The sequence below is a fragment of the Melopsittacus undulatus genome, chromosome 6 (genome assembly GCF_012275295.1).
Source record: "Melopsittacus undulatus isolate bMelUnd1 chromosome 6, bMelUnd1.mat.Z, whole genome shotgun sequence".
Taxonomy (NCBI): domain Eukaryota; kingdom Metazoa; phylum Chordata; class Aves; order Psittaciformes; family Psittaculidae; genus Melopsittacus; species Melopsittacus undulatus.
Window position 1 is genome coordinate 25,017,204 of NC_047532.1, and position 24,822 is coordinate 25,042,025.

At 41.9% G+C, this 24,822-nt stretch overlaps 1 protein-coding gene across 3 annotated transcripts in view; it reads right to left on the minus strand.

The window, feature by feature from the left end:
• The window catches only part of FARP2 (FERM, ARH/RhoGEF and pleckstrin domain protein 2), a 72,004-nt gene that overhangs the window by 46,746 nt on the left and 436 nt on the right, over positions 1 to 24,822 (minus strand). For all 3 annotated transcript variants that reach the window (XM_034064323.1, XM_034064322.1, XM_034064324.1), the window contains exons 2-4: positions 20,437 to 20,670; positions 2,272 to 2,376; positions 1,406 to 1,448 (exon numbers count right to left, since the gene is read on the minus strand). In XM_034064323.1, coding sequence (XP_033920214.1) covers positions 1,406 to 1,448; positions 2,272 to 2,376; positions 20,437 to 20,640 — 352 coding nt within the window. In that variant the 5' untranslated portion in view covers positions 20,641 to 20,670. The remainder of the gene's footprint in view (positions 1 to 1,405; positions 1,449 to 2,271; positions 2,377 to 20,436; positions 20,671 to 24,822) is intronic.

Below are 24,822 nucleotides of genomic sequence, written 5' to 3' on the forward strand. Positions count from 1 at the left end.
CTATCAGGGAACACACGGGCATCAGCCTATGATCTAAAGCCAAGTTTTCCCAGTGCCATTCTATACCACTTATATGGTATATACTTATATATATAATTTATATATAAATATAGACCATTTATATGGAATAGAAGAGGATACAGAAAGAGTAATCAAGCAACATTGCAGACCATCAGACCTTTTGACTAAGACATCATTCTTTCCAGCCAGGAGCACTGTAAAAACAAAGCAAGCCTACTGTGTGGAGTATATAAAAAGATGGCACTTGGGTTGAATTAGAGTTGGGTTGAAATTGGGTGGAAATAGAATGGAAGGATTATATACCCATTCTAAGAAAGCCTTCTTTTATAGGTGGTTCAGCTATTTTGCTTAAAAACAATGTCATTAAAAGTTAAAAATATGACCTTAGAGTTAAAAAACAAATCTAGGTGGAATTGGTGATATTTTTATTTTCTGGAAATCAGTTTTAGGCAGAAGAGTAACTCGGAACTACCTCTCAGTACTAATTTTCCACATTTTTCAATTAAGATTTTGGAAGCAGTAGGAATCTATCATAGCCCTCCTGGTCTTGTTCTTCCACAAAGCCCTACACAAACAGAAAACAAGCAAGCAGCTTAGCCCTGTTCTAAGGGGAAAAAATAAGTCTGATCTAATCTTTCAACATCTGAAGAACTATCATACTGTATTCTTCTACTATTTTTAGCTTTTAAAGTGTATCTGGCACTACTTTTTAGAGTAGCATAAAGCAAAGATAGCACTGCTATTGCAATATCCTCCTGGCAAAAGAGCAGAAATAAATTTTGTAACCAAAGCAAAGAGGACTCTGAAGCTGCAGCCATGCACTGAGTAGGCAATCCCTACCTCTGCTCTCTTAGCAAAAGTGCTCCAGAGCACACTGAGAGAGTTTTTGAGAATGACATGGGAATACCAACCCCACTGAAATTTCCTGTGTGTCAGCAAGCTCTGAGTGCAGTTTTGTTTCATCCCTTCTGAAAGTGTATCAGCTCTCAGACAGGATTTCAGTACTGTAGAAGCTGCCTCCTCCCATATGATGGATGTAATAAGCCAGAATATTCCTTTTTCTTTCCACCATAAAACAACACAACTTACAAAAGCTCTCAAACAGCAAGTGTTATGTTTCCCTTCAACGATAACACCAGCTGACCCAATCTACCTAGATATTTATCACACAGAAAGAAGCCTACCTTCAGTAAGTTTCCATTCCACCCACCACATACTACATATTAAAAACATCAGGTTTGCATGCCCAAACAGGAATCACTATCACCCCTACCAAGTACAATTTTCAGGGAAGCATAACCAGTAAATCAAGTAATAATTGTGAAAGCAACCCATGCAAAGCATATGTAAATTAAGGAAAACTTCCTTTTTAAAAAGCACTTACGTCGTACTTGCTTAATAACAGGTTTCATAGGCTCTAGCCAAATCTGAAATTAAAGAGAAAAAATTACAAACTGACATTGCTATTTGAATACAATATGAAAACATCAAAAGGAAATTAAAATCAAGCAGTAATTTATGAATAGGCATTTCTTCCTCACTGCAGTATGGCAGCAATTCCCTTGCTTTACAAAAGTGTACTTATCTATTTGATTCGACATTTATCATGCATCAATAGTAAAACCACCGATCTGTGCTTAAAGCTCATCTGGACAGAAGAAGAGCCAAGTCAGCAAAAGCACACCAGCCCTGCCAAGAAGACAGAAATCATGCCAAAACACACACTGTGCACAGGAGCCAGGCTACAGTTACAGAAGGCCTGGAGAACATGATACGGTCCAACTTTTTTTTCCTTTCTATCTCTCTTACTTATCAGCTTAAGGATTTTCATTCACTATCAGCTTCTCACATTTTTTTCTCTTCTGACAAGCATTCTTAAAGAAACATAATTCTTAAAGAAAGATAACTGCTGTTCTTGAAAAAGAATCATCCATAAAACTAAGGTGTTCTGGATGCTTAACTCTTCTTTTCCCCCATCCCTCTAAACAATAAATTGTAACAAGACAATTATGTTTAGTCCTTACTAGTTACTTTGTCTGAGAGACAGGTGAGGATCTGAAGAACATTATTAGATGCAGAAACAGTTTGGATGCTCTGCAGAAGAAATAGAAACTAAACAAGCTTTACTGTATTTCATTGGCCCTAGACCAGCAGGTATTAATGCTATCAGCATTCTTTATGTTTCGGTAACATTTTCTGCATGTGAGTCCTAAAACTAGAAAAAGTAAGTAATCAGGGAACTGTACATACCCAATATGACTGGATGTTCTGGAACTCAATCCCAAAGTAGTCTGATTCAATCAAATTCAGATGCTTGTAAACTTCAGCCAATAAAGCCTGGCCATAACATTTTGACTGAAAAAGTAAAAAAAAACCAAAAAACCCAAAAAAATACAATGAGATTAATATAAGTTTACAGCAAAATAATAATAAAAAAAATATAGCATCTTTAGAAACTACAGAAAAATCTCTCAAAGGTTTTTCACATTATTCTTGTTTCTGTAACATGCAAACATCCAATACACAGACATAACCCCATGCAAACCACTTCCACAGAAGGACTCAATCTGGAAGGGGTCAGTGGAAGTCTACATCCAACCTCCTGCTCAAAGCTGGGTCAACTATGATACCAGACTAGCTCAGCTGCACGCTATTTGCGTGCTCCTTCCACAAACTAGCATCATTTGTGTAACTGGACAATGTGGCTCTCCCCCAGTTACACTGGGCTGAAGCAGAGGCCAAAACTCCCTTGCTCATAACCAACATCAGGGACCACATGGCCCTCTGCAACTTTCACACCACCAAGACTTGAAACCTGGGCAAGTTCTCTGAGTGCATCCAAGACAGCCAAGAAAGGCTGGCACAGGGCAGTTTGCACCAAAACAGGATTTCACTGCTGACCTAGAAAGCTACAGCCAGCCTCAGAGGAAATCAAGAGCTGCACAAGCAGCCTTCACAGGACCAGCCTGACCACTGCCAGGGATCATGAGAACTTAGCAGAGCTGCTCATCACAGCACATTCAAGGCCTTTGTTCACAGAACTAGAACTTGGCTTCTGCAAGAGGAAGTGGCAGTGTGTGCCTGCAGCCCAGAAACCAACCATGCCCAAGGCTGCATCAAAAAGAGTGTAACCAGTAGGTCAAGGGAGGGGATTCTCCCCATACTCCTCTCTCAAGAGACTTTTTCTAAGGGCCTGAAGTGCCAGGACAAGAGGGAATGGCTTCAAGATAATAGAGGGGAGACTGAGATAAGATATCAGGAAGAAGTTCTTCCCTGTGAGGGTGGTGAGACACTGGCACAGAGAAGCTGTGGCTGCTCACTCCAGCAGTGTTCAAGAACAGGCTGGATGGGGCTTTTAGCAACCCAATTTCATCGAAGGTGTCCCTGCCCATGGCAGGGGGTTGGAACTGGATGAGATTTAAGGTCTGTTCCAATCCAAACCATTCCATGATTCTATGAACATCTTAGAAATACCCTAACTTTTTTCTTATAACAGTGCTCAAGCCAAGGTGACAATATTTATTCTGTTAGTAACAGGAAAGCTACAGCTCCCCTGCAAAGAAACCAGAGGGAACCTAACACCACCCTCTCACACCATGATTTCCATGCAGTCATTTGCTATGAATCCCTCAAGAAACTATGAAACTAGCCCTTTTCACAGTCAAGTTAAGGGCAAAGCCACAAAGGCTAGCAGGGTACAGTGGGAGGTAGCATGGTCACTCGTACCCACGTTCTACCTTGGACCATGGAAGTAATCCTACAACTGTGGCAACTCCTCCCTCCAACAGAACACGCCTCAGGCATTCATGCCACTGAAGTCTTGTTTACTTGAGAAGTCAGAGTGAGGGAAGACTCTTATCACTTTCCCATCAAAGCAAGCACACAGCTCTGTAGTTGACTCTTTGAATTCAGAACAGTCTTTAAAAGTATGAGGCAGTATAATAAATTAGTAATAGAATTAGAATAAATTAATAAAGTGAAATGAAACAATCTGGTAGAGAGAATGGGCCACGTCAGGTCAGAACAAAGAGGGTTTTAATAAATAAAAAAGATGGTGAAAGATGGGGAAATCATTTCACATTACTGAGATGCATAAAAATTCAGGAGTAATTGCTTCTTACAGGACAGAGATTAACTGTTGATGTTTTTAGAACTGTGTAGTACAGCTAAATACCTCTGTACCACTTAAAAAAGAAAAACTTCAATGAGGAAAAAGCATGACAGCTGTGGAGTACTGCAAACCTGACATAGCTTTGGTAGCCACACTGACGTGAATGCAGCTGTCTGAATCCAATGCTATAACCAAGGAGGAAAGGACAGAAACAGGACAGAGAACAATTAGAGATTGGCTCTTCTCACTTATGCCTTCACAAGTCATGGTTATCTGTAAGGGCAAAATCCTTAAATACAGTAGCACCTTTCTTTTTGTTTTTTAAGGTACTGATACCCACGCATTTATTATTACTGTATTCCTACTGTTCATGGGCACCAGAAATTTGACAAATTTTAGCCTGCAATATTTGTGGGGATGCAGCAATACCATGACCCACCTCACATACTTCCACCTGCAGAAGACAGGGCACGCCAGCCTGGTTTTTCATAGATAGAGCTATTAATCCCTAGAAGCTATTGAACAGATGTCCTGTGACCTCAAGTCTCTGGCTTCTCATTTGTGAAATAAGCAGTAATTCTGGTTCCAAACACCTTCTGTTAGCACTAATAAACTTAGATTAATTTGTGAAAGTCATCTGCTAACAGAGAAGTTTTACAGTCAACTGTGTGCTCTGTTGATTAAGGAAACTGTGTCATGTCCATGGCCAGTTATACACAGGCATTAATAACAGATCATAATACATGGGTTTCTCCCATGTGCAGCATTTAAACGGAGTTACACCTCTGTGGCTGCATCAAGTTCCATGCCTGATGACAGTCCAGCTGCCTTCATTCTCCCAAGAAGGGAACCTGTATGGCATACATACCCCTGGCACCTCTCTCCTTCCATTAGACACGAAGAAATTAAGACAGTTGGAGCCGGGAGCACTTTGCAACTGATTCAATGGCAAAGGTGCCATACAAATGTTAGAAGTGTAAAATTATTTTGAATAGTCCATCAGCAACGATTTTGGGTTTTATTTACAATAACAAGTTAAAAGACCCCTCATTCTAAGTTAATAGAATCATAGAATCATAGAATAGTTAGGATTGGAAAGGACCTCAAGAAGTTGACTGTGATTCCATAGTACTTCCTTCAAAATATAAAGCAACAATACCAATATCCCATTTTAAAAGAACAGTATTGATTTGATTTTAAAATTAAAATGGGTTACAAAAGCTTGAGACAGAACACAGCTGTTATTATTATGTCTCAAGTGCTGTGGGAAAACTCTTCTTAGAGATGTTTAGTTTCTCAAATTGCTTATTACATTTATAACCACCCTTCCCAAAAAGCTTTAAAAAGTTTTGAAGTGGACAAAATGAAAGTTATAGAGTGGGCAGCTCCACATCACTGCTTAACCTGCACAAAAGCAGCACAAAGCAAAACCTTTCAAGTAAGTACTTAATTACTGTAATTCTGACGTCAGGGCAAGAAGCTGCATGAATGTGTCCTGTTTTCAATACAAATTCCCAACACGGCATACTTCCCATTCCAAAGTTCTCAATTACTCTTTATATTCTGCCAAGACAGCAACAGCTGATGTTACTGAATTACTCATTTATTCCAAATAAGAAAGAAAGAAACAGGGGAAAAATTAAATAGGCAGCTACCAAAAGCCTTCCCTAGTAAATCCAGCTCAATGGCAATTCCCTACCCGCACACAGGAGGAGTAATGCCTTCAGACTGTGCTCAGTGCTAAGCCAGCATCAGGCAGGAACTGAAACTAATAGGAACAAACATTTCAAGCTTACTTTCCTGGACTGAAGGAGGTATCTGTAGTTTTTACTCAGAAAAGTAAACACATTCATTGTTAACAATCTGTAGGACACAACAGTAAAATAGAAAACATAATAAAATAAGTTAATGACAGTTATTTTTATCATCCCAGTTATTTCCTATTTTCCTAAACATCACTACCTACATGGCAGATCCTCCATCTGCCATAGCATTTTAGCTTAGGAAGACAAAAAAAACCCAACCCTAAGAATACACAGCCTATGATTTTCAGCAGACCATAGTTCAGTATTATGAAAACCAATTCTTCCTCTGTAACTCCCATGTCCACTTATGTTAACTTAGAAACCTAAACCGTTGGTATTTTCATAATGAATAGTAACCTCATATTCCAAAATGGACAAACTGCTCTTGCTCAGACTTTTGAAAACCAAAATCCACTTTTGGCAGCAGTCAGGCTGGGGAGGTGGAAAAACATGTGTCAATCCAAACCCAATGGTTTGGGAACAAAAGAACTGTAAAGCAGAGGAATAAAATAGAAAAACTCTGATGCAGACAGAGGAGGCACTTCAGCAAACACCAGCTGACCTTGGGGTCTGTGTTACAGAAATCTGCAGTCCTTGAGAGACTAAATTCTCCAGTAAACAAAGTATCTGCATGAGAGTTAAAAGTTTATATTTGACATCAGCACTGACAAGCAGCCAACACTGAGGGCTCCATGAGCAGCCAAAGAGGAACACCCTCAGCAAGGAAAGAAACCCAACTGATTGCAACAAAGACTCCTTCACCATTCACAGGTATTTTTTTCTTCTTTTGGTTGCCCTTTAGTGATCTTCTTCATGAAAAAGTGATTTCTTACCTTCTGACAAATTAAAAAATAAAATAAAATCAGCAGCTAAGCACAGTGTTACACCAGACTTGTTATTTCCTTTCTTAACCAAAAATATACAAACATCTCAGTGAGTTTACAGCTCTGTTTATCTAGAGCCCCTTTGTAATCTGTTAGATCTCTGTCCAAATGCAGTGTGATACATAAAAAACACCTCCAAAACTCCCCATTAATAACTATCATTGATGCCACATATAAACAAAAACTGCATTTATGGATACAGTGTGTACGTTTAAACCACATTAGAAAGAAGGAAATAATACAAGATGGGCAAGGAAGCCCATTCATTAACTTTTTGTTTTTACGACCTTAGGGCTCCACATCAAGTTTTTAATCCACAGACTGGAAAAGTAAGAATTAACTTATTTTTCAGTACTTTATTTGTTCCTTCAATTTTGATTGGAACAAGTAACTTGGATGAAAATGGCTCCTGCTTCCTTATAAAAATGAGTACTGGTAACAACAGATGCATCAAATTCCAGTTTCATGTGCTCAGCCAAATACTGCTTAAATACTATTTCATTTTGCTTATCTGAAACATTTAACTTTCAGCTTCAATTATTTCATGTTTGCTTTTAATCCTTTGTGAAGAAAATAGTATTTTAAATATATGTACTCACTCATATACTGACAGGTCCCAGCTACAGATGATTTTGCTGTATACAACACCAAAGAGTTTGCAGTGCATTTAACAGCTCACACAGCATTGCACGCACACCCTATGATGCAGGGGGATTTGACAGTCTCATTCGAGGTGCTCCACACTGCTTCCCACCCTTACAGTCTATAACTGCCATGTACTGAAGATGACAAACATGACTTCTTCCAGAATTGGGTCAAGAGCTACAGGAGTCAATCCAGCACCCACATAAGTTTGTGAAATTTCTTCCAGTTTTCTACTCTAGTCATGGGGACAAACTTTTTTCTGCACCTGAGGCATCACGGTACAGTTGCCAGCACACCAGGGCTTTCCCTCTGCAACCTGATCTAGTGGAAGCTGTCCCTGTCCATGGCAGGGGGTTGGAACTGGATGAGCTTTAAGATCCCTTCCAACCTAAACCATTCTGTGATTCTGAGCCCTGGCTCCTCCCAAGCCCATCACCAGATCTCATTTCCCACACCCAGTCTGCATCACCGTGCCAGCAGCACAGCAACCAGAAAGCGCTGCTGTCAGAGCAACATGAACATCCACATCTGTCCCAAGCTACAGCCTCGTGGCATTTCTTACTTCATGGTCACAGGACTGAACTTTGGGAATGCACTGCATCTTGAAAATTATTTCTTAACTTCTTCACAAATACAGATCACTTGTTCAGCCTGGAGAAGGCTCTGGCGAGATCTTAGAGCAGCTGCCAGCGCCTAAAGGGGCTGACAAGAAATATGGAGAGGAGCTTTTGACAAGGGCTTGTAGTGACAGGACAAGGGGGAATGGCTTTGGGCTGACAGAGGGGAGATTTAGGTTAGATACCCTGTGAGGGTGCTGAGGCCCTGGCACAGGGTGCCCAGAGAAGCTGTGGCTGCCCCATCCCTGGCAGTGTTCAAGGCCAGGTTGGATGAGGCTTGGAGCAAACTGGTCTAGTGGAAGGTGTCCCTGCCTGTGGCAGGGTGTTTGGAACTGAATGAGCTTTAAGGCCTCTTCCAACACAAATCAGTCTGGGATTCTATGATTTTTATCTTGAAAACATACACTGTGTTTTTTGGTTTTGTCTTTTTTTTTTTTTAATTATTGTGTGTCATAGTGTTTCTACATGGCAGTGAAATCCAATTTACTTGCATATGGAAGCTGTAAAGCCAAATATAAATTTCTGACCTATTTTAAATTACATTGTTACAATGTACATTGGGGATAATTTTTTGTTTTAAAAGTAATTCCAAGACTCCCCCCTCATATTTGCCAGACAAATTGTTCTAGAAATTCAAATGTCTGTCTCATTTGAATATAGCTAGCTTTAAAACCGGTGATCATTTAAAGGCTCAAGCAGTGTTAAAGCACTTTGATGCCAAATGAACTGACTCTACCTAACAAACATGCTTTTCCAGAGTGGCTAGACTTGCTCTATGCCTGAAAGCAAGGAAACAATATTTTCTTGACAAGGGAAAAGATCCTCAAGACAAAAATGAATTATGTGAACAAGATCGGGAAATGTATACTTAAGTAGACAGCATGCAGAGACAGAAAACATTATCAAGTTTCAAAAGTGCTCTTGTGCTGAAATAACTGGAGCACTCGAAATAAAACACATTGCGCTCAGGGAAAAACAAAATGTTAACACAGTGGTCAACCAACACATGTTCCCCAAGTGTTCTATACACAGCACACAGAAAAGCCACACATAGAGCAGAAATTCATGGTCGCTTTCATTACTTGGAGAGGAAAACATAACCCCCCAATGCCTCTCGTTCATACACTGCTCTAGACCACCTGGAGAACAGGTAAGTCATCCAAACTAAAACCCTGTATCACATCACTGGAAAGCATTTCACAGGATGCTACCGCTTGACAATTTGGCACCAGAGTTGATGCTTGCTAATAATTAAACATTCAGATGACAGTGGCAACAGTATCACGGAAAGCAGCTGCTTTTGGAGAGGCTGATCCCATGCTGCAGCCAGGATCACAGCAGTGACAATGCCACAAAACTGCACTAGCTGTGATGCTGGGGTTTTTTTTACAACGTGTACTGATTCTAGGCAACCTGATCTAGCTCAAGATGTCCCTGCTCATGGCAGGGGGCTGGAATAGATGGTCTTTGAAGATCCATTCCAACCCCAACTATTCTATGATGCTATGATTCAAATAATCTGCAAAGGGCCAGAGCATTGCAACAGAGTCTTCCTCAAACATTGCTTGCACACTTGAAAGGCCTTGGCATTGTCAGCATGCTATGTTACAGACCTGCATTATTTCAAGCCTATAAACAACTTGGTGGCTGAAATAACCATGGGCAGATACAAGTGCCTAGTTACAAAAACTACCCACCGTCAAAATGTGCAGTATGCCATTATTAGCCATTCCCAAAACCAAGCCTTTTTCCACTTCAAGAGTTTAAGGCTCATAGCATAACATCTAAGAACCTCCTTTGTTCATGCAAGCTGTAAATCAATATAACAAAGCTAAGAAACTATAAGTTAGAAGGCTATGAATTCACTTCTCCCTCCACACCCTGAACTTGGCTACACACTTGTGCAAACCACTGCACCCTCCTATATCCATTCTTTCTAACATGCCTGGCCACTTCATACATTTAGACTGTAAGTAGAAGCTTGCACTGCATCATTTCATGTTTTTACATGTATATAAATAAAACCACTGAGTTTTAAGTAATTTTAAACACAGACAAATATTCTGCTTCCCTTTGTTCATAAAAAAAGATTACTATAACTGCAAGTCTTTCTCCACTAATTATCTTGTACTTCAAAACCATCATCTGCACACACAACAACCAGATTTGATCTGAGCTTTCCCTGTGAGGTGTTCTGGTACTCCACGATGGCACACTACTTTGAAGAAGCCTTCTTGAAGAAAATAGTTTTAAAAAATCAAGGAAATAAGATGGTCATGAAAAATTCTTTACAGAAGTTAGGTGTTTGCGCAAAACCAAAACTGTACCCACTGTCCTAACATTACTCTCCACTGTACTTTGATCAGAAGTTCAATATCATGGCAATGGGTTAATAAATATCTACAGGCCAAGATAAGGTTGAAGCTTTATTAACTTCCCCCTTGCCAGAAGGAGTCTTTCCTACATCTCTGGCTTTGAGCTAGCTAGCCAAGAAGCAGGCCAAGAGGCGCAGTGATGCTTGTCCCTGCATGATTTCAGTTCACACAGCTCTAACCCAGAGTCTCTACAAAACCCACTTTCCTCTTTTTTAAACTAATACAGGCATTTCACCACTGCCCTTTTGTGCTCAGGCTCCACCACGTGCTGTGGCCAAGCTGTCTGCCAAGGGCAGCCAGAGGAAAAAACAGCAGCTTGGGTAGCAGATATGTCAAATACGTCAGTCCAGATATCAGCACTGGGAAAGTGGAGTGGCAAATGAGCTCACATTGGTTCTACCACTGGGAAAACATCATCTCTGAAAGCTGGCCTGTGCAGTAAGAAGACATTAACAGTTAAAATACTTCACTCCCCTTCCTCCGCCTGAGGCTGGGAAGAAACAACTTCTTAAGTGATGTTTTCAAGCTTGCTTTCACCATCGTGAGAGCACTCCAAAAGACAGAAGCATGTGTGCACAACCCAAACACGGTGCTACAATTGTATTAAAAAGGCATCACAAGTTCTGCTACACCTGAAAAGAGAAAAACTAAGGAGCAATATACTCCAATTTAGACAGCCTGATTCTTTTTTCCCCTCGAGATTTTGTACCTGTGGGTTTTGACCATGCAGCTCAGGTCAAGGCAGCAGCACACACAGAAGCTGTTCAAAGACTTCCAGGAGTTTCTGTGAACTCACATTATAGACCACTTGGCCTTTTCTTTTAAAACTCTTAACTTTACTAATGAATTACAGATAAATGGATCTTCCCCCCTCCATATCCAACGTAACAGTCTTGAAAAAGTACATCTTTTCCACTACGTATCATCACCACATCACAGGGGTTCTTAAATATTCAATTTATATGGTCCACCACTTACACAAGTAGGCAACACTGCCCTTGTATTTTGTTGCAAGGGGAAACATGACATACAGGTATGCTTTTGCAATGCTATTTATTTAAATGCACGTTCACAAGGCTGTGCTTCTCAACATCAAGTCCTTTTTTTTAGTAGGCACTAACCTAAAATTTCTCTGAACTGCCCCTTAGCACACTGCATTTCTGTGGCTGTCTTTAGCTGACTGTGGGTTTCATGGGTTTGGGTTGGGTTTTTTTTCCCTTTCAGGCTCTATATATTCTACAGAATTATCCATCTGCTGACCCAGTTTTGAACGTCACCCACGCCCAGAGGAGGCTTCCAGAGAACTTCCTTTTTTTTCTTTAGCTCCTGAATACAGCATTTCTTACAGTTGTTTTGCTAGAATCACAGAATAGTTTGGGTTGGAAGGCACCTTCAAAGATCATCTAGTCCAATGCCCCTGAAACGAACAAGGAGATCTTCAACTCTACCAAGTGGCTCAGAACCATATCCAGCCTGGCTTTGAATGTCTGATTTTCACTGTCCTTTGATAATGAAAAGAGAAATGAGCATGTGCACTCTGCAGAAGTGTTTAAGAAATTAGCACTATTTCCTTTCTTTATTAGTGACAATGACGCATTACTGGAATTGGTAAGGAAATCTTTTTTCTTTACAAGGTTGTGTATCAGTTACTTCAGAAGCATCCTAAAGGAACTAAGTACAAGCATTGTACTCCTGCATGTATGCAAACAGCATTATGTTATGCATTGGTTTACTTCATCAGATCTCACCCAGACAGAACAATTACGGGCGGAAAGTTCTCAGTATGTATATAATAAAGAGAGCTTAAAAAGAGTTCAGCTCTACACCAGCTCAGTGCTAAGCTAACTAAATGCGGCTCTCATACTGTTCCTCAGGAGACTGTACAAGAGCAGCTTTTCATCTATGAATTTCATGTGGTGAAGTAGCCTCGCTATAGCACAGCACAGCCATACAGTTACAAATTTAGTCCATTCCTTTATACTTCAAGGACTGTGATAATACTTGACCACCATTTTACTAAGTGGGTTCTGTGCTTTCAGTTACAATATGTGTACTTTTCATACAGGAATATTCAGAGTGTTTCTCCTTTGCTGCAGTATAACTCAATTTTCACATAATGGGACATCTCATGCAAAGAGAACTGTGAAGTAGTAAAATTGTTTTTATATTGCAATTTAAATTCACATCTTCCCTTAAAACAACAACAACAAATATAACCCAAATGTCTGGCTGCAGTTTCACCTTTCCCCACCCAATACCACTTTCCTACATAGCATCAAAAAAGTCAAGCCCCCAAACACAAAATAACAGGTCCTAAAAAACATATAGTGGAATCAAGCAGTACACAAATGGCAAAGCTTCAGTTACTTTTTTTTAAAGCCTATAATAACCTCAAATTTTCAATAGTGAATTACTTACTTTCTCTTCTGAGGTCAGACAAAAATAAGTCCTAAGGCAGCTTATTTGCCATATTTAGGAGAGTCAAACCGGAGCAATGACAAACATCTGGCTATGATTCTTTCTGGAATTTTGACTATTTCTTCCTGGCCAGGGAAGAAAAAACACTGAGCTGACTAACATGGCATCTCAGTTCCTTCAGCATAGAGCTTAATAGGATTCAGAAGCAGCCTGTCCCCCTGCTTCCCACATATTTAAGCTGTTAATACTTTTACAGCACAGAGGAGGAAAGAAAGCCTTTATGAAAGGAAGGTCTAAGCAGGCAAAGGGAAAGGCAGGAGGGCAGCTCATGCCTGGCTCTGCCAGACAGCCGGCAGCAGGCTGACCCATCCTCCCGGGAGGTGCAGTGCTGTAACACTGGTGACACGCTCAAGGCTTGCCATGGCCCACCGTAAGCATGGCCTCTCTGAAACAGCATTTCAGAGTAGACATTTTTCAGTGCCCATGACACACTCTCCATTTTTAGCAGATGCATCTTTCTTACTTAAAACTGCTCAATAACAGCATTTTAAGCTGCAGAATTTCTGGTTCAGCCCCAGAAGAGTTCTTAGGGATACTATCGTTGCTGTAAGAAGCTACTGATAAGCAGCATTTTCCAATATGCCTTGAGCTGAAAACACTCTCTCCAAACCGCAGGAAGTCACAAGGCACGTACAAGCTGTTAGATTGCTTCCTCTGCTGTCCCAAAAACCTCCCACGCTCCAAGCCCAGCAACTCATTTCAGGGCCCCCCAGTGCAGTGAGTCGTGGGCACAGGCTCCAGAGGCTGGTCAGAAAAACAGCCATCTGAAGAGGTGCCATTGTCATTACACGTTTTCAAGTATGGATGCCTGCAAACTGCACAGACACCACAATAACTAAACACAGCTATTCTATTCTAAACCCATGGAGAGAAAGTAGTTTTGTACTTCAATAATGCAGTTGTAAATTTAAATAAAGCAAGGAAGAGTCACATAGGTGGCCAGAAAAGACAGCACTGCTATCAGAGTAATCATTGATTAGTTGTTTTCAAGTTAATATAGAGTAAGTCACTTAAACTCCATAGTAATACAACAGTGAGTTTAACAGGGTGGATCAGTAAACTCCAAAATACAGATGAGCATGAAAGGAGAATACCTAATAAAAATATATGGGAGGGGAGTGTAATCTTATTTGATGAGCCTGCTACTGTGAAGGGCTGTGGAGCCAAGTGTTTCTCTCTCAGGCAGTCCACTGGTGTCAGGAGAGGTACACACTACACAGCATTGCAGGGATATGGAACATGCTCTTTCATGTATGTGGTGAGAAAGATACAAAGACCCTCAAAAAACAGTCATGCAAAAGGAAACAACAGGCCTGCCAGAAATACAGGAAATAGGAAAAATCACAACAAAACCAAAAGCATTTTCCTAAGGCCAAGCTTCACGCTCTGAGGCATCAGAAGACTTGCACTAGCCTGAGCCACAGAGAAAACCTTCAACAATACTTAACTTCACAGCATGGTGAGGCTGCCCGACAAAACCAAATTCCCAGCACAAGAAACAGACATTAGTTGAAATCTAAGGCAAATTCAAACCAACATAAAGCTAACTTGTATTATTAACATGTGGATAACAGCGAGACTCTTGTTTTATTGAGAAGCAAGTTGCTTCATTATATATACAAAAAAGAACAAACATACCTGTGTGCTCAAAGCAACCTGGCAAGGAATAGCAAGTAAGGAAAAAGAATCTAGTTTAAGTTTTCCCACTGAGTACAGCAGGTAGGCAGACCCTCTTGGTCTTGCTGAGTGCAAAGAACTGTGCTGTGATTTTATGATGACTATTACAGTTATACAGAATTCGATCTGCAGTAGGTGAAAAGAGAGCAGAATTCAACTATATTATGATTCATAAGTATTTATCACTCCCAAATTTTATTTTATGTTCAAGGAGAAGAGGAAGCACTTGCAATTGAAAAGGTGCTGAGTTCTCCTCAAACAGAGTTTGGTAACTTTGAAGCATAATAATCTAAACTGCTTTTTCTGGGGCACTTCCTCATAACACAGAACATAATTCATGAAAGAAAGTAAGCACACATTTCCTACACAAGGAGCAACACAAAGACAAAATATGAAACATCACATTATGGCAGCAATTCCATTAAATGTCTTATAAGTTAGTGCAAAGAGAAAACTGGGTCAGAGAGGCAGATGTTGCAATCTGCCTGCCTATAGGCCCCCAAAAGGTATTGCATCTGAGAAAGCAGCAAGTCTGACCCCCTTCTTGTTGATTAAACCTGCTATTTCCCTTAGCAGGATTTTAATAGAGCACCAGGCTCTCACCTACCAACAGTGCCACTGTTACTCAGCTATGCTATGCAAAAAGACCCCTTGTTTCCTCTAACCCAGGGGCACCCCTCTTCCAACCCTACCACAAATCAGTGCAAAAACTTTCGGCAGGTATAATTCACAACTTCCTGAACCCTAAATTCTTATAGCCTAAGTTGTCCTTTGTTACAGCACGTTTTATTGTTTCCTGTAGCCAGCACCTGACAAATATAATTTCATCAAGTGGTCATTTTGGTGAATGAAACCCAGCCCAGGCCCTTCTACTTAAGACTGTCATATTTCTATGCTCATCAAAGGCCTCTGAGTCTAATCTCTTAAAAAAATCAGGAAAGCTAGCAGAATTCCTGTGGTAAACCCCTGATTACTTTGAAGTGTGCCACTGTCTGAATTAAACTGAATTTTCCAATCATGCATCTCATAGTCTGCAAAACCACCCATTTGGACAGACTTCACTTGAAGGCAGGAGGACAGGTACCCCATGATATGGCACATGCAAGATTTCAACTGGCTACACAAGTTGGCTGTAAAAAAGGGAAAAAGAAAAAAAAACCCAACTCATGAAAATAATTACTATTCCAGCCTAGCTCTGGATGAGTGTTTCATTCTCTTTCTGTTTCAGGACTGAAAAGAGAAAACACATATCCCACTTTTCAGGTTTTTATAGTCTAGAAAACATTTGAGCACTTCTCCATGCCCGAAGATTCAAAACAGATTCCCTGGAGAAGAGCTCTGCCCTAGCACACTTGACGGAATAGCTGCTCCTTACTGATTAACAAAATACATAGCTAGAAAAAAAACTTTACAATACAGACGGTGAAAGCAGAGGCAGTGGATTTTATATCAAAGGTAATGATACATAGCTAGCTTGAACTTTTAACACATTGTTCTAGATGCAATAACATCATGAAGTAAAGACTGGCCTTTTTTATTTTGTTCTTGTCCCATGCATTATGCCACTTTATCACCCTTTTTTCTTTGGCAAGTTAAAAGACTCAAGTGATGGGGAAGAGCTACCAAATGAGAGTATCCACCAATACCTGCCAGGAGATAAGCAAGTGTTTTAAGTGCATCTTGGAGAAAGGAGGGGATAACAAGAAAAAGAAGCATCGATTAAATCCCTATTGTGGCTACTATTTATCCCATAGGGTTAAAATTGCTGATGTGGCTCATTTTAGCTTCACAGGCAAGGCAGTAAACAGGGCTCCTGCATCAGCTTCCCTACTACATTCCACAGAGAAGGACCCTCTCCAGAAGCTGACCACTTTGCCACATCTTCTCCATGGACACACCCCTTTTCCCAGTAAAAAGTTATTTGCCATACTTCTTTAAGGCAGATGGAAACCAATTTGAACTGGGGGGGAAAGAGAATGCCTTTTTGCCATAAGGTACGTCTCCATGAGAAAACAGTGACAAAGGCCTCAGTGTCCCACTACACTGAAAAATTGTTGCTGGGCTGAATCAATAACCAGAAACCCCATGACACAGGTAATGAAGGGGACATCACCTCTTGTGTCCATACCAGGGAAAAAAATTGCAAAAGCAAAGAGGAGTGGACAAGCAGCACTGCAATCACAGCTTCAAACCCTCTGGGACAGATGCTTAATCATTAATTTCTCTCCTTGCTTTTTTAAGAACGTATCTCTGCTAGCCCACACCCCCTGTTCAGCAATGCAGCCAACTTTTCCTATTTCTGGCCCTCAATCCTCATGTAAAAAGATCAATTTTCTGTCACAAGCAGCAGTCACAGCAGTTACTGCTATCCCACCAGTCCGATGGCCAAATCAGGTGCCAGAGGGTTACAACTTAATACCTCATCCCTGTTTGCCATCCTTTGCTACTTTAAGTGGACAAAAATGAAAAGTAATCTAGGCAGTGTGTAGCATGACTAATGCTGCAGTTGCTGACCAGAGACCTCTTCATTCTCGATGCTCTACAGATGAACAAAGGATGACCCCTTCTAACCTCACGGTTTACATCAGGCAAAAGATTTAAGTTGTTCAGTTCCCCATAAAGTAGTACGATATTAACTACGGCCTCAGCACACCAGTTGCCCAAATTCAGGTGTTTCTGTGGATGTTGTAACAAGAGAAATATTTCCAGGTAAAAAAAAGGAAACTAACACAGTTCCTAATTATGGGAATCCTCTCATCATGATGGGAGAAAACAACAAAGGTACAGCACTGTGGCCCCATTAGGGGATGAAGCCAAGTACATGCAAGAGAATATAGGTAGAGCACTGAAGGACCTTGAAAGCAGAGATAACCAACCTATGTTTGAAGCTAAAAAGACTTGGAGTCAGTGAAGCAATGCAAGAAATTGCCAGGCAGTAGGAGGAACTGCTGGGAACAATCTGGCAGGTTGACTCACACTGCAACATGTAAAACAGGTACATATGCTGCAAGATAGTGCAACATCCTGCACCTGGGTCAGGGCAATCCCAAGCACAAATACAGGCTCTGGGCAGAGACTGGATTGAGAGCAGCCCTGAGGAAAAGGACTTGGGGGAGAAACCCCTGCAGTCCTGCATCCAGCTCTGGGGCCCCAACACAGGAGGGACATAGAGCTGCTTGAGTAAGTCCAGAGAAGATCACAAAGATGCTTCAAGGGCTGGAGCACCTCTGCTGTGGAAACAGGCTGAGAGACCTGGGCTTGTTCAGCCTGGAGAAGAGAAGGCTCCAAGGAGATCTTAGAGCAGCTTCCAGTGCCTAAAGGGTCCAACAAGAAATCTGGAGAGGGACTTTTTACAAGGGTCTGTAGTGACAGGACAAGGGGGAATGGCTCCGAGCTGACAGAGGGGAGATTTAGATTTGGCGTTAGGAAGAAATTCCTCACTATGAGGATGCTGAGGCCCTGGCACAGGCTGCCCGGAGAAGCTGTGGCTGCCCCATCCCTGTCAGTGTTCAAGGCCAGGCTGGACGGGGCTTGAAGCAACCTGGTCTAGTGGAAGGTGTCCCTGCCCATGGCAGGGGGTTGGAACTGGATGAGCTTTAAGGTCCCTTCCAACCCAAGCCATTCTGTGATTCTATGATGATGATTAAGACTGGGGAAGATTTAAGCCAACAAGGTGATCACAGCAACAAAGGCATGAAATGAGGTGCTCCTGGATGGTAGGATTTTTAGCTGTTTAGTTAAAAAATAACACCCTAGAGGCTTTACAGAGTGAATGAAATTAAGGATTTGGAGGTGAATAAAAACTACATGATTGGTCAGAGAGGTGAGACTGGAGTATTATTCACAGTGGTAAAAAAAAATAGTGTGAGGAATTTGTTTTTACATGTCAACGTTAGTCTCCACTTGTAAAGTATCAAACCTACATTTCATCAGGCAAAGGCTGATTTTATTCAGAGCCAAGAGACAGTCAAGAGTTAAAGCATTCAGTTGAGCCACAGATGAATCCACATTTGGTGGCAAGACTAACAACAAAGTGCTGTAGGATAAGACAAGGGGTTAAGGATGGAGCTAAACTGTACCTGCAATGGAAGCCAGAGAGCAATGAAGATAGCTGGAAGCATACACAGTCAAGGCTGTTCCAGCAGGCAAAGGAGAATCGGGTCAAGACAGTTTCAAAAAACATGGTACTGTGAAAGCAGTTAACTTACCAAGCACAGAGAGGAACCAAGGGGAACCAAGGAGGCGTTCAGAGGTTAGAGGTTAGCAGAGAAGATAGCACAGAGCTTCAGGATGGGACTGGAGGGCCACCCAAGTATCAGCAATTATCTTCAGCGTGAAAAAGGATTCTGAGGTTAAGGTTTGAGTGTAGTCAAGATTCCCTTCAGACATAGATCAAAGCCAGTAGAGCAGGCTTTGACTGTCAGAGCCAGGTGAGAGTTAAAGATGAAAATGGTAAGGAAAGTGGAAAATTTGTATGAAAAGAGCAAACAAAGTTGTCATAAATGTGGCAAGGAAGAGAAGGAAAGCATCTATGGTAATATACAGGAGATTTCCAGTCATCGACTTCATGTAAAAAAGCAGGAAGTAGGAGTTATAAATTCTTTCTTGATTTTAACAGCTTCCAGTGGACTTGCACCAATTTTCAAAATTACAGGGTTGGAGGGGTGGGTTGCTTGAGTTTTTTCTTCTCTTTTAAAATCAGAACACAAAAGCACCAAAATCTACACCAACCTGGGGAAAAAAAAATCCCTAACCCACACTTCAAAAGAACCTGTCAGCAGAAGGTTTTTAAAATATTCTAACATAATTAAAGCAAAACAAGAACAAAACACACACAAAAAAACGGGTTATTGTGTGCTATGCAGTAAATGAGGGATGGAAGAGTCTGCTGCAGCCTCTGTGTCCTCAGGTGGGAGGATACAGGCATAGCCTCACACTTAACCGGAAACTAATTGAATTTCAAGTTTGAGAGTTGAACAGCTGGACAGCAATCTGCACAAGATATCCCCAAAAGCCACTCATTCTTCAGAGCTCCACAGACATCTTTTTCAATCTGGCTGACTTCACAGAAAAACCTGTTTAAGTCTGTGCCACAAACCAAGGATATGAGTACCATTTATAAAGTCAGTTTGATACTAATATAGAGCATCCATTAACTGATTATCTTTACTAGAACAGGCTGTTTTCTTACAACACATCTTTACTCAAGCTACAGTTAATGCTGAGAATGAAACAAGAATTTGTAGAACAAAATGCTTTCATTGTTTAAAACCAGAACCACCCAACTTGAGCACGGTTTGTATTTAAGGCAGATTTCCTCAGCTGCTACGCAAGCATACTTTTAAATACAAACCTTCAGAAACATCCCTCTGTCTCCTTCCCGAAGTGTGGCAATAAGCAAAAACTTTCAAAGAGGATGAAGTTTACTTGAAAAGGATACAAACCTCTTCAAGTAATTAATAAAAAGTAGTAACTAATAAAAACCCCTCTTCTGCCCTCCCAGCTGCCAAATAGACAGAGCTGCACATGTCTCAGGAAGCAAGGTCAGAAGACTGGTGGTGGTCCCCCAAAGCAAGCAGCAATTAAAGCTTTTTATTATAGTACATGCTTATATATAACACAGAAAACAATTGTTACATTAAAAAAAAACTAAACAAACAAGATGGGCTACTCATTTAACTACTGGTAATTAGGTAAAATCCCTACAGGAATCTTCATTGAGATGTTGCCTCAAAACATCCCAGCTTTGTATAGCAGCACATCTGTGAACTTTACATTATTAGAGGCTAAATGTACTTGAAATCAGGCTTAAACCACTCTTACCTCAATGTCAAGTACTTCCACTGTGTTGTCCAGCATCTTTATTTTGATCGGCAGGTCCCGCTCCTGTGTTTTGGCAGGTAACGATGCCATTGCAGTGGAGAGGTTCTGTCCTGGCTCCAAGGTACTCACTCCCATAGTCTTCTGGACACCCAAACGAGAGCCGGGAGTCTGCAGGACCCTATATGTTCCTTCTATCTCTCCCATCTTTCAACATTGAGAAGAGTCTAAAGAAACCTGAAAGAAAATGGAGGATTACAGCCTGAAACACAGTTTTCCAACAATATACCATATGCAAATACTAGCCACCGAAGTACAATTGCATACGAAGTCCTTATTTAACACTCTTTATTCCACTATCAAAACCAGTAATAAAGCTGATGAAACTCTGGTCAGAAATCCAGCTGCTGGGAAGAAAAACAAGTGGCAAAAAAATACCTATTACAAAACATGGTTAGGAAACAGGACACTCAAACCTGTCACCTCCACCCTCCTTACACATTGACATTTGAATTTCCAGTTCATTTTTCTGCCAATTTTCGTCCCTAAACCAGATCACCACAAGCAGCATGAGGACTGTAGAGAGCACAAGGAAAGCTTCAGGCAGTAAAGGGTAAGGCAGGACTATCTTTCACTGGTACCTGGCCATCCCATTGACTTTGTGACAACAAGGTTGGACCACACCCCAAGATAACAGGAACAATAAGCTTTCTTCATGCTCCCAAATGATGAGTCATGCAAAACTGTAACTGCTTCAACCAACGCTGGCAGCTCAGAGCCTTCATCATGCAGATTTCTGCAGATAACAGTTCTGCACCTTATTAGCAAACCTTTGCTGTACCCAGATTAAGTCAGTAGGCAAAAATCTCAGTTACAGAAATTCACGCTAGTTCAAGCAGGCCAACTCCTACATCATGATCCTTACTTCCATGGCTTGGTGGCAGCTGTTGCAGAGCAAATGTTTAATTTGAAATGGGGGAAAAAACAGCCTGCATGTCTCTCCCGGGCTCTCCCACACCATGGGAGCAGAGGCAGCATTTGGACACGGATTGCAGTGGGGTCTACATGAACAAGAGGCACATGTGCTCAGGATACAATGGCCCAACAAAGCCACTGCCCCACTCTCACCACTGGCATGGAGGATTTGGCAACCATGTGCAAGGCATTCAGCAGAAACACACAGAAGAACATCTCAGCTCCTCAGTGCTTCTGATTGCATTTCCTAAATACCATACTATGCCTAAACAATCAAAATTATGTGGATACTGACACTGGGACAGCCTTCACATGGCCACCACACTACAAAAAATTCAGTGAAGTGTTAGATTGTTTCCTAATAAACGTGTTTTGTCTAAAAAGGAGAGAGGCAGATCATGAAAATATTCCTTTGTCTCTCTCCACTTTGAGTAGGTAGGCAGCCTGCTGTGGGGATTTAAATGGAGCCAGGGTTACATATTGTTAAAAACTGGGGAGTGGTGGGGATGGTGGTGTTAGGTTTTTATCCTTGCACACATTGGGACCAGTCAAACATCTTCCTGGCTTGCAGACCAGTGGGTTTCAAGGTTTCTTTTTACACTTGCAGACCCCCTCATGAGAGGGGACAGATGCCTCCTACCTGATTACGCCTACCACAGGCTTGACTGGCTTAGCAGTCCCTCAGAGGCCATGTGAGTACTGCAGAGCCCTCCTGAGCAGCACAGCTCAAGACCACCAGAGAGATGCCTCCAGTATCCCAGCTGATGACACACACAACAAGAAAGCATGAAAAGGACAATCTCAACCTTAGAAGTACGTGTACACAGTACAGTGCTCAACCTGCAAGTTGTAGACAATTTCTGCTCATTTGTCACCTTTTACAGACCACCTTGTGCACACCATTTCACTGAACTTCCCATTCCACTCAACTTTTAGATCTCAGACTTTAAAACCACCACCACCACAAGAAGAATCAGCAGAGACAATTGCCCAGGTTATGCCTCCAACTGCTAACCTGGAGAGAAACCAATAGAATCATAGTATGGTTCAGGTTGGAAGGGACCTTAAAGATCATACAGTTCCAATCCCCTGCCATGGGCAGGGACACTTTCCACCATACTAGACTGCTCAAGGCACCATCCAGTATGGCTTGGTGTCATCTATATCCCCTTGATACTGCATCCCTTATAACTTAACCATACGGTAAGATTTTGCTACTGCCATTCAGATGCTTAAAAGCAACTGAAATTGCCCAGAATCAGTCATGCTCCTCAGCAGGCTATTAGACAACCACTCTTAAAATTACCACTCTGTGACTGCATTCATCCTGCTTCAAATAAACATCTACTAGAAGGGATGGACACTGCAGGAACCTGAAAGGAAAAAGATGTGAGCGCTGACAGAGGCTGTGCAAGGCGCAGCCCCATGGCAGAGAGGCTTCAGCAGCATCCCCTCTGGCTGAAGCCAGCTGGTTCCTGAAGGCAAGGCAGGCAGACAGCCGAACTCCACACTAAATGACGAGCTCCTGGGTACTTTTCCTAGCTCTGGTTACCAGCCAGGAGGGAACAAAGTCATGTCAAATGGAAACTGCAGATGTCAAAGTCCTTCCCCACAGGAAAAGTGAATTCAGCAGCGCTTGGCCTCACATCTTGCTGATGACACATTTCTAAAAATATTTACCACTGGACTAGTCCCCATCCAGCATATATCCACATTTTAAAAGTCCAACAGGCACATCAGCAGAAACACAACATGCTGCAGAACTAAGCCACATGTCCCAGAGAAAGCAGTGCCCTGCCTGCTGCGCGGCAGCTGAGAGGACCTCAGCATTCCAGCTTCCTCACAGTGCACACTACCAATGCAATTGCAATCAGTACAAATCCCCAAACAGCCTGGTCTGATCCAACCAAAACTGGGAGGAATATTAATCAACCCAAGCACTGTTTCCAGTTTGCAAACAATTTTAGTTACACACCATGTTTTCTGTAAGCTGGCTACATACAACACTTCTTAACAAAAACCATCATGCCATGATTTTGGAAGCGATTCAGTTAAAAAAGCTAACTAAATGAAAGGCAGAAGGAAATTAAAGAACGAAGCCTGAGGTAGGCTGCAAGCAGAGGGAAGAACAAGAGGCTCTATGGAAAATGGGCAGAGCAGAGAAAGTGTCCAAGAGCACTGAGAGCCTCCTATCAACCCCAGGCCAGCCGGAATGGGGTCTTACTTACCGTCTCACCAACGCAAAACTAAAATGCAATGCTAGTAGTTCTATGAAAAAAAAAGAAAATAATCTCCCTTGCACTCACCTACCCTGAACTTCTTTGCACCAAGTGCTTATCCTGGTAATTTCCTATAAACCTGGGCCAGGCATCAAAGCTAAATCAGCCCCCTGAAGCACAGTGACAGAATGACTACCACTTTCAGCCTCCAATGAAAGAACAAATGGAACATTTAGATAGCTTTTCTGTTGCCTTTCTGAAATAGCTTTGAAGACACAATGTATTTCACCTTCTACTTGAATGAAATAAAATTATTTTTTCAGAAGCAAGACTGTTTTTCAGCCAGCAGCAAATCTGGGCAGGCAGCTTAAACCTGCGCATATGCTCATGCAAGATACCAAGGGCTTGCAAAGAAACTCCTCCAAGTACAGTGCCTTTTGGTCAGTGACAAGTCACTACGATGTTTCACCCCTCACCTATGCAGAAGGCTGGACTGAAGTAACATTAGTTTCCCAGCTCCCTATTCAGAGCAGAGCAATCCCTGCTTCCTGTAAGAAGGGATTCCCCCCATCTGCACACAGTGGGACCCCATATGGAGCAGCAAGGGAGCACTCTTAGAGAGAAGTGCTTCCTGAAAATTTCAGAGACGCTTTCAAATCAGGTCCTTTCAGTCCACCAGAAGCAAAGTTTCATCTTTTACCTTTTTTACTAGGCAACAACAAACCATTAATGTCACTAGACCAAGCTGGCACCAACTGACGCATCAGGAATCCAACAACTGCAGCAAAGAGTGGTGAAGACTGAGTGCTCAGCTGCACCAGGAGAGAAACATCTCCTTGAAACCTAGTCCCCTGACTCCTCTAATAAACACCATCCCATCCCTCATAACAACCACAAAAGGGGTCTTTACAGCTGTTTCCTGAACTGCTGCATTCTGCAGCACTGCTTGTGCAGAAGGAGTTGGAGGCACAGGTAGGATGGAGAAGATCTGCAGCTGGTTCCTGCCAAATGAATGGGGCTTCAGGGACGCTTCTTTAACCTGATCACAGGGAATCAGCAGGGCGGCGCAGCACGACCCCCTGCACTGCACCCGGCGAGCTGCGAGAGTCCCTCTCAGGGAGGCAGATGCGGAGCGCAGGGCATGGGCCGGGGCGCAGGTGTTCCAACACTCCCAGTCCGAGCAGGAAGTGCCGAA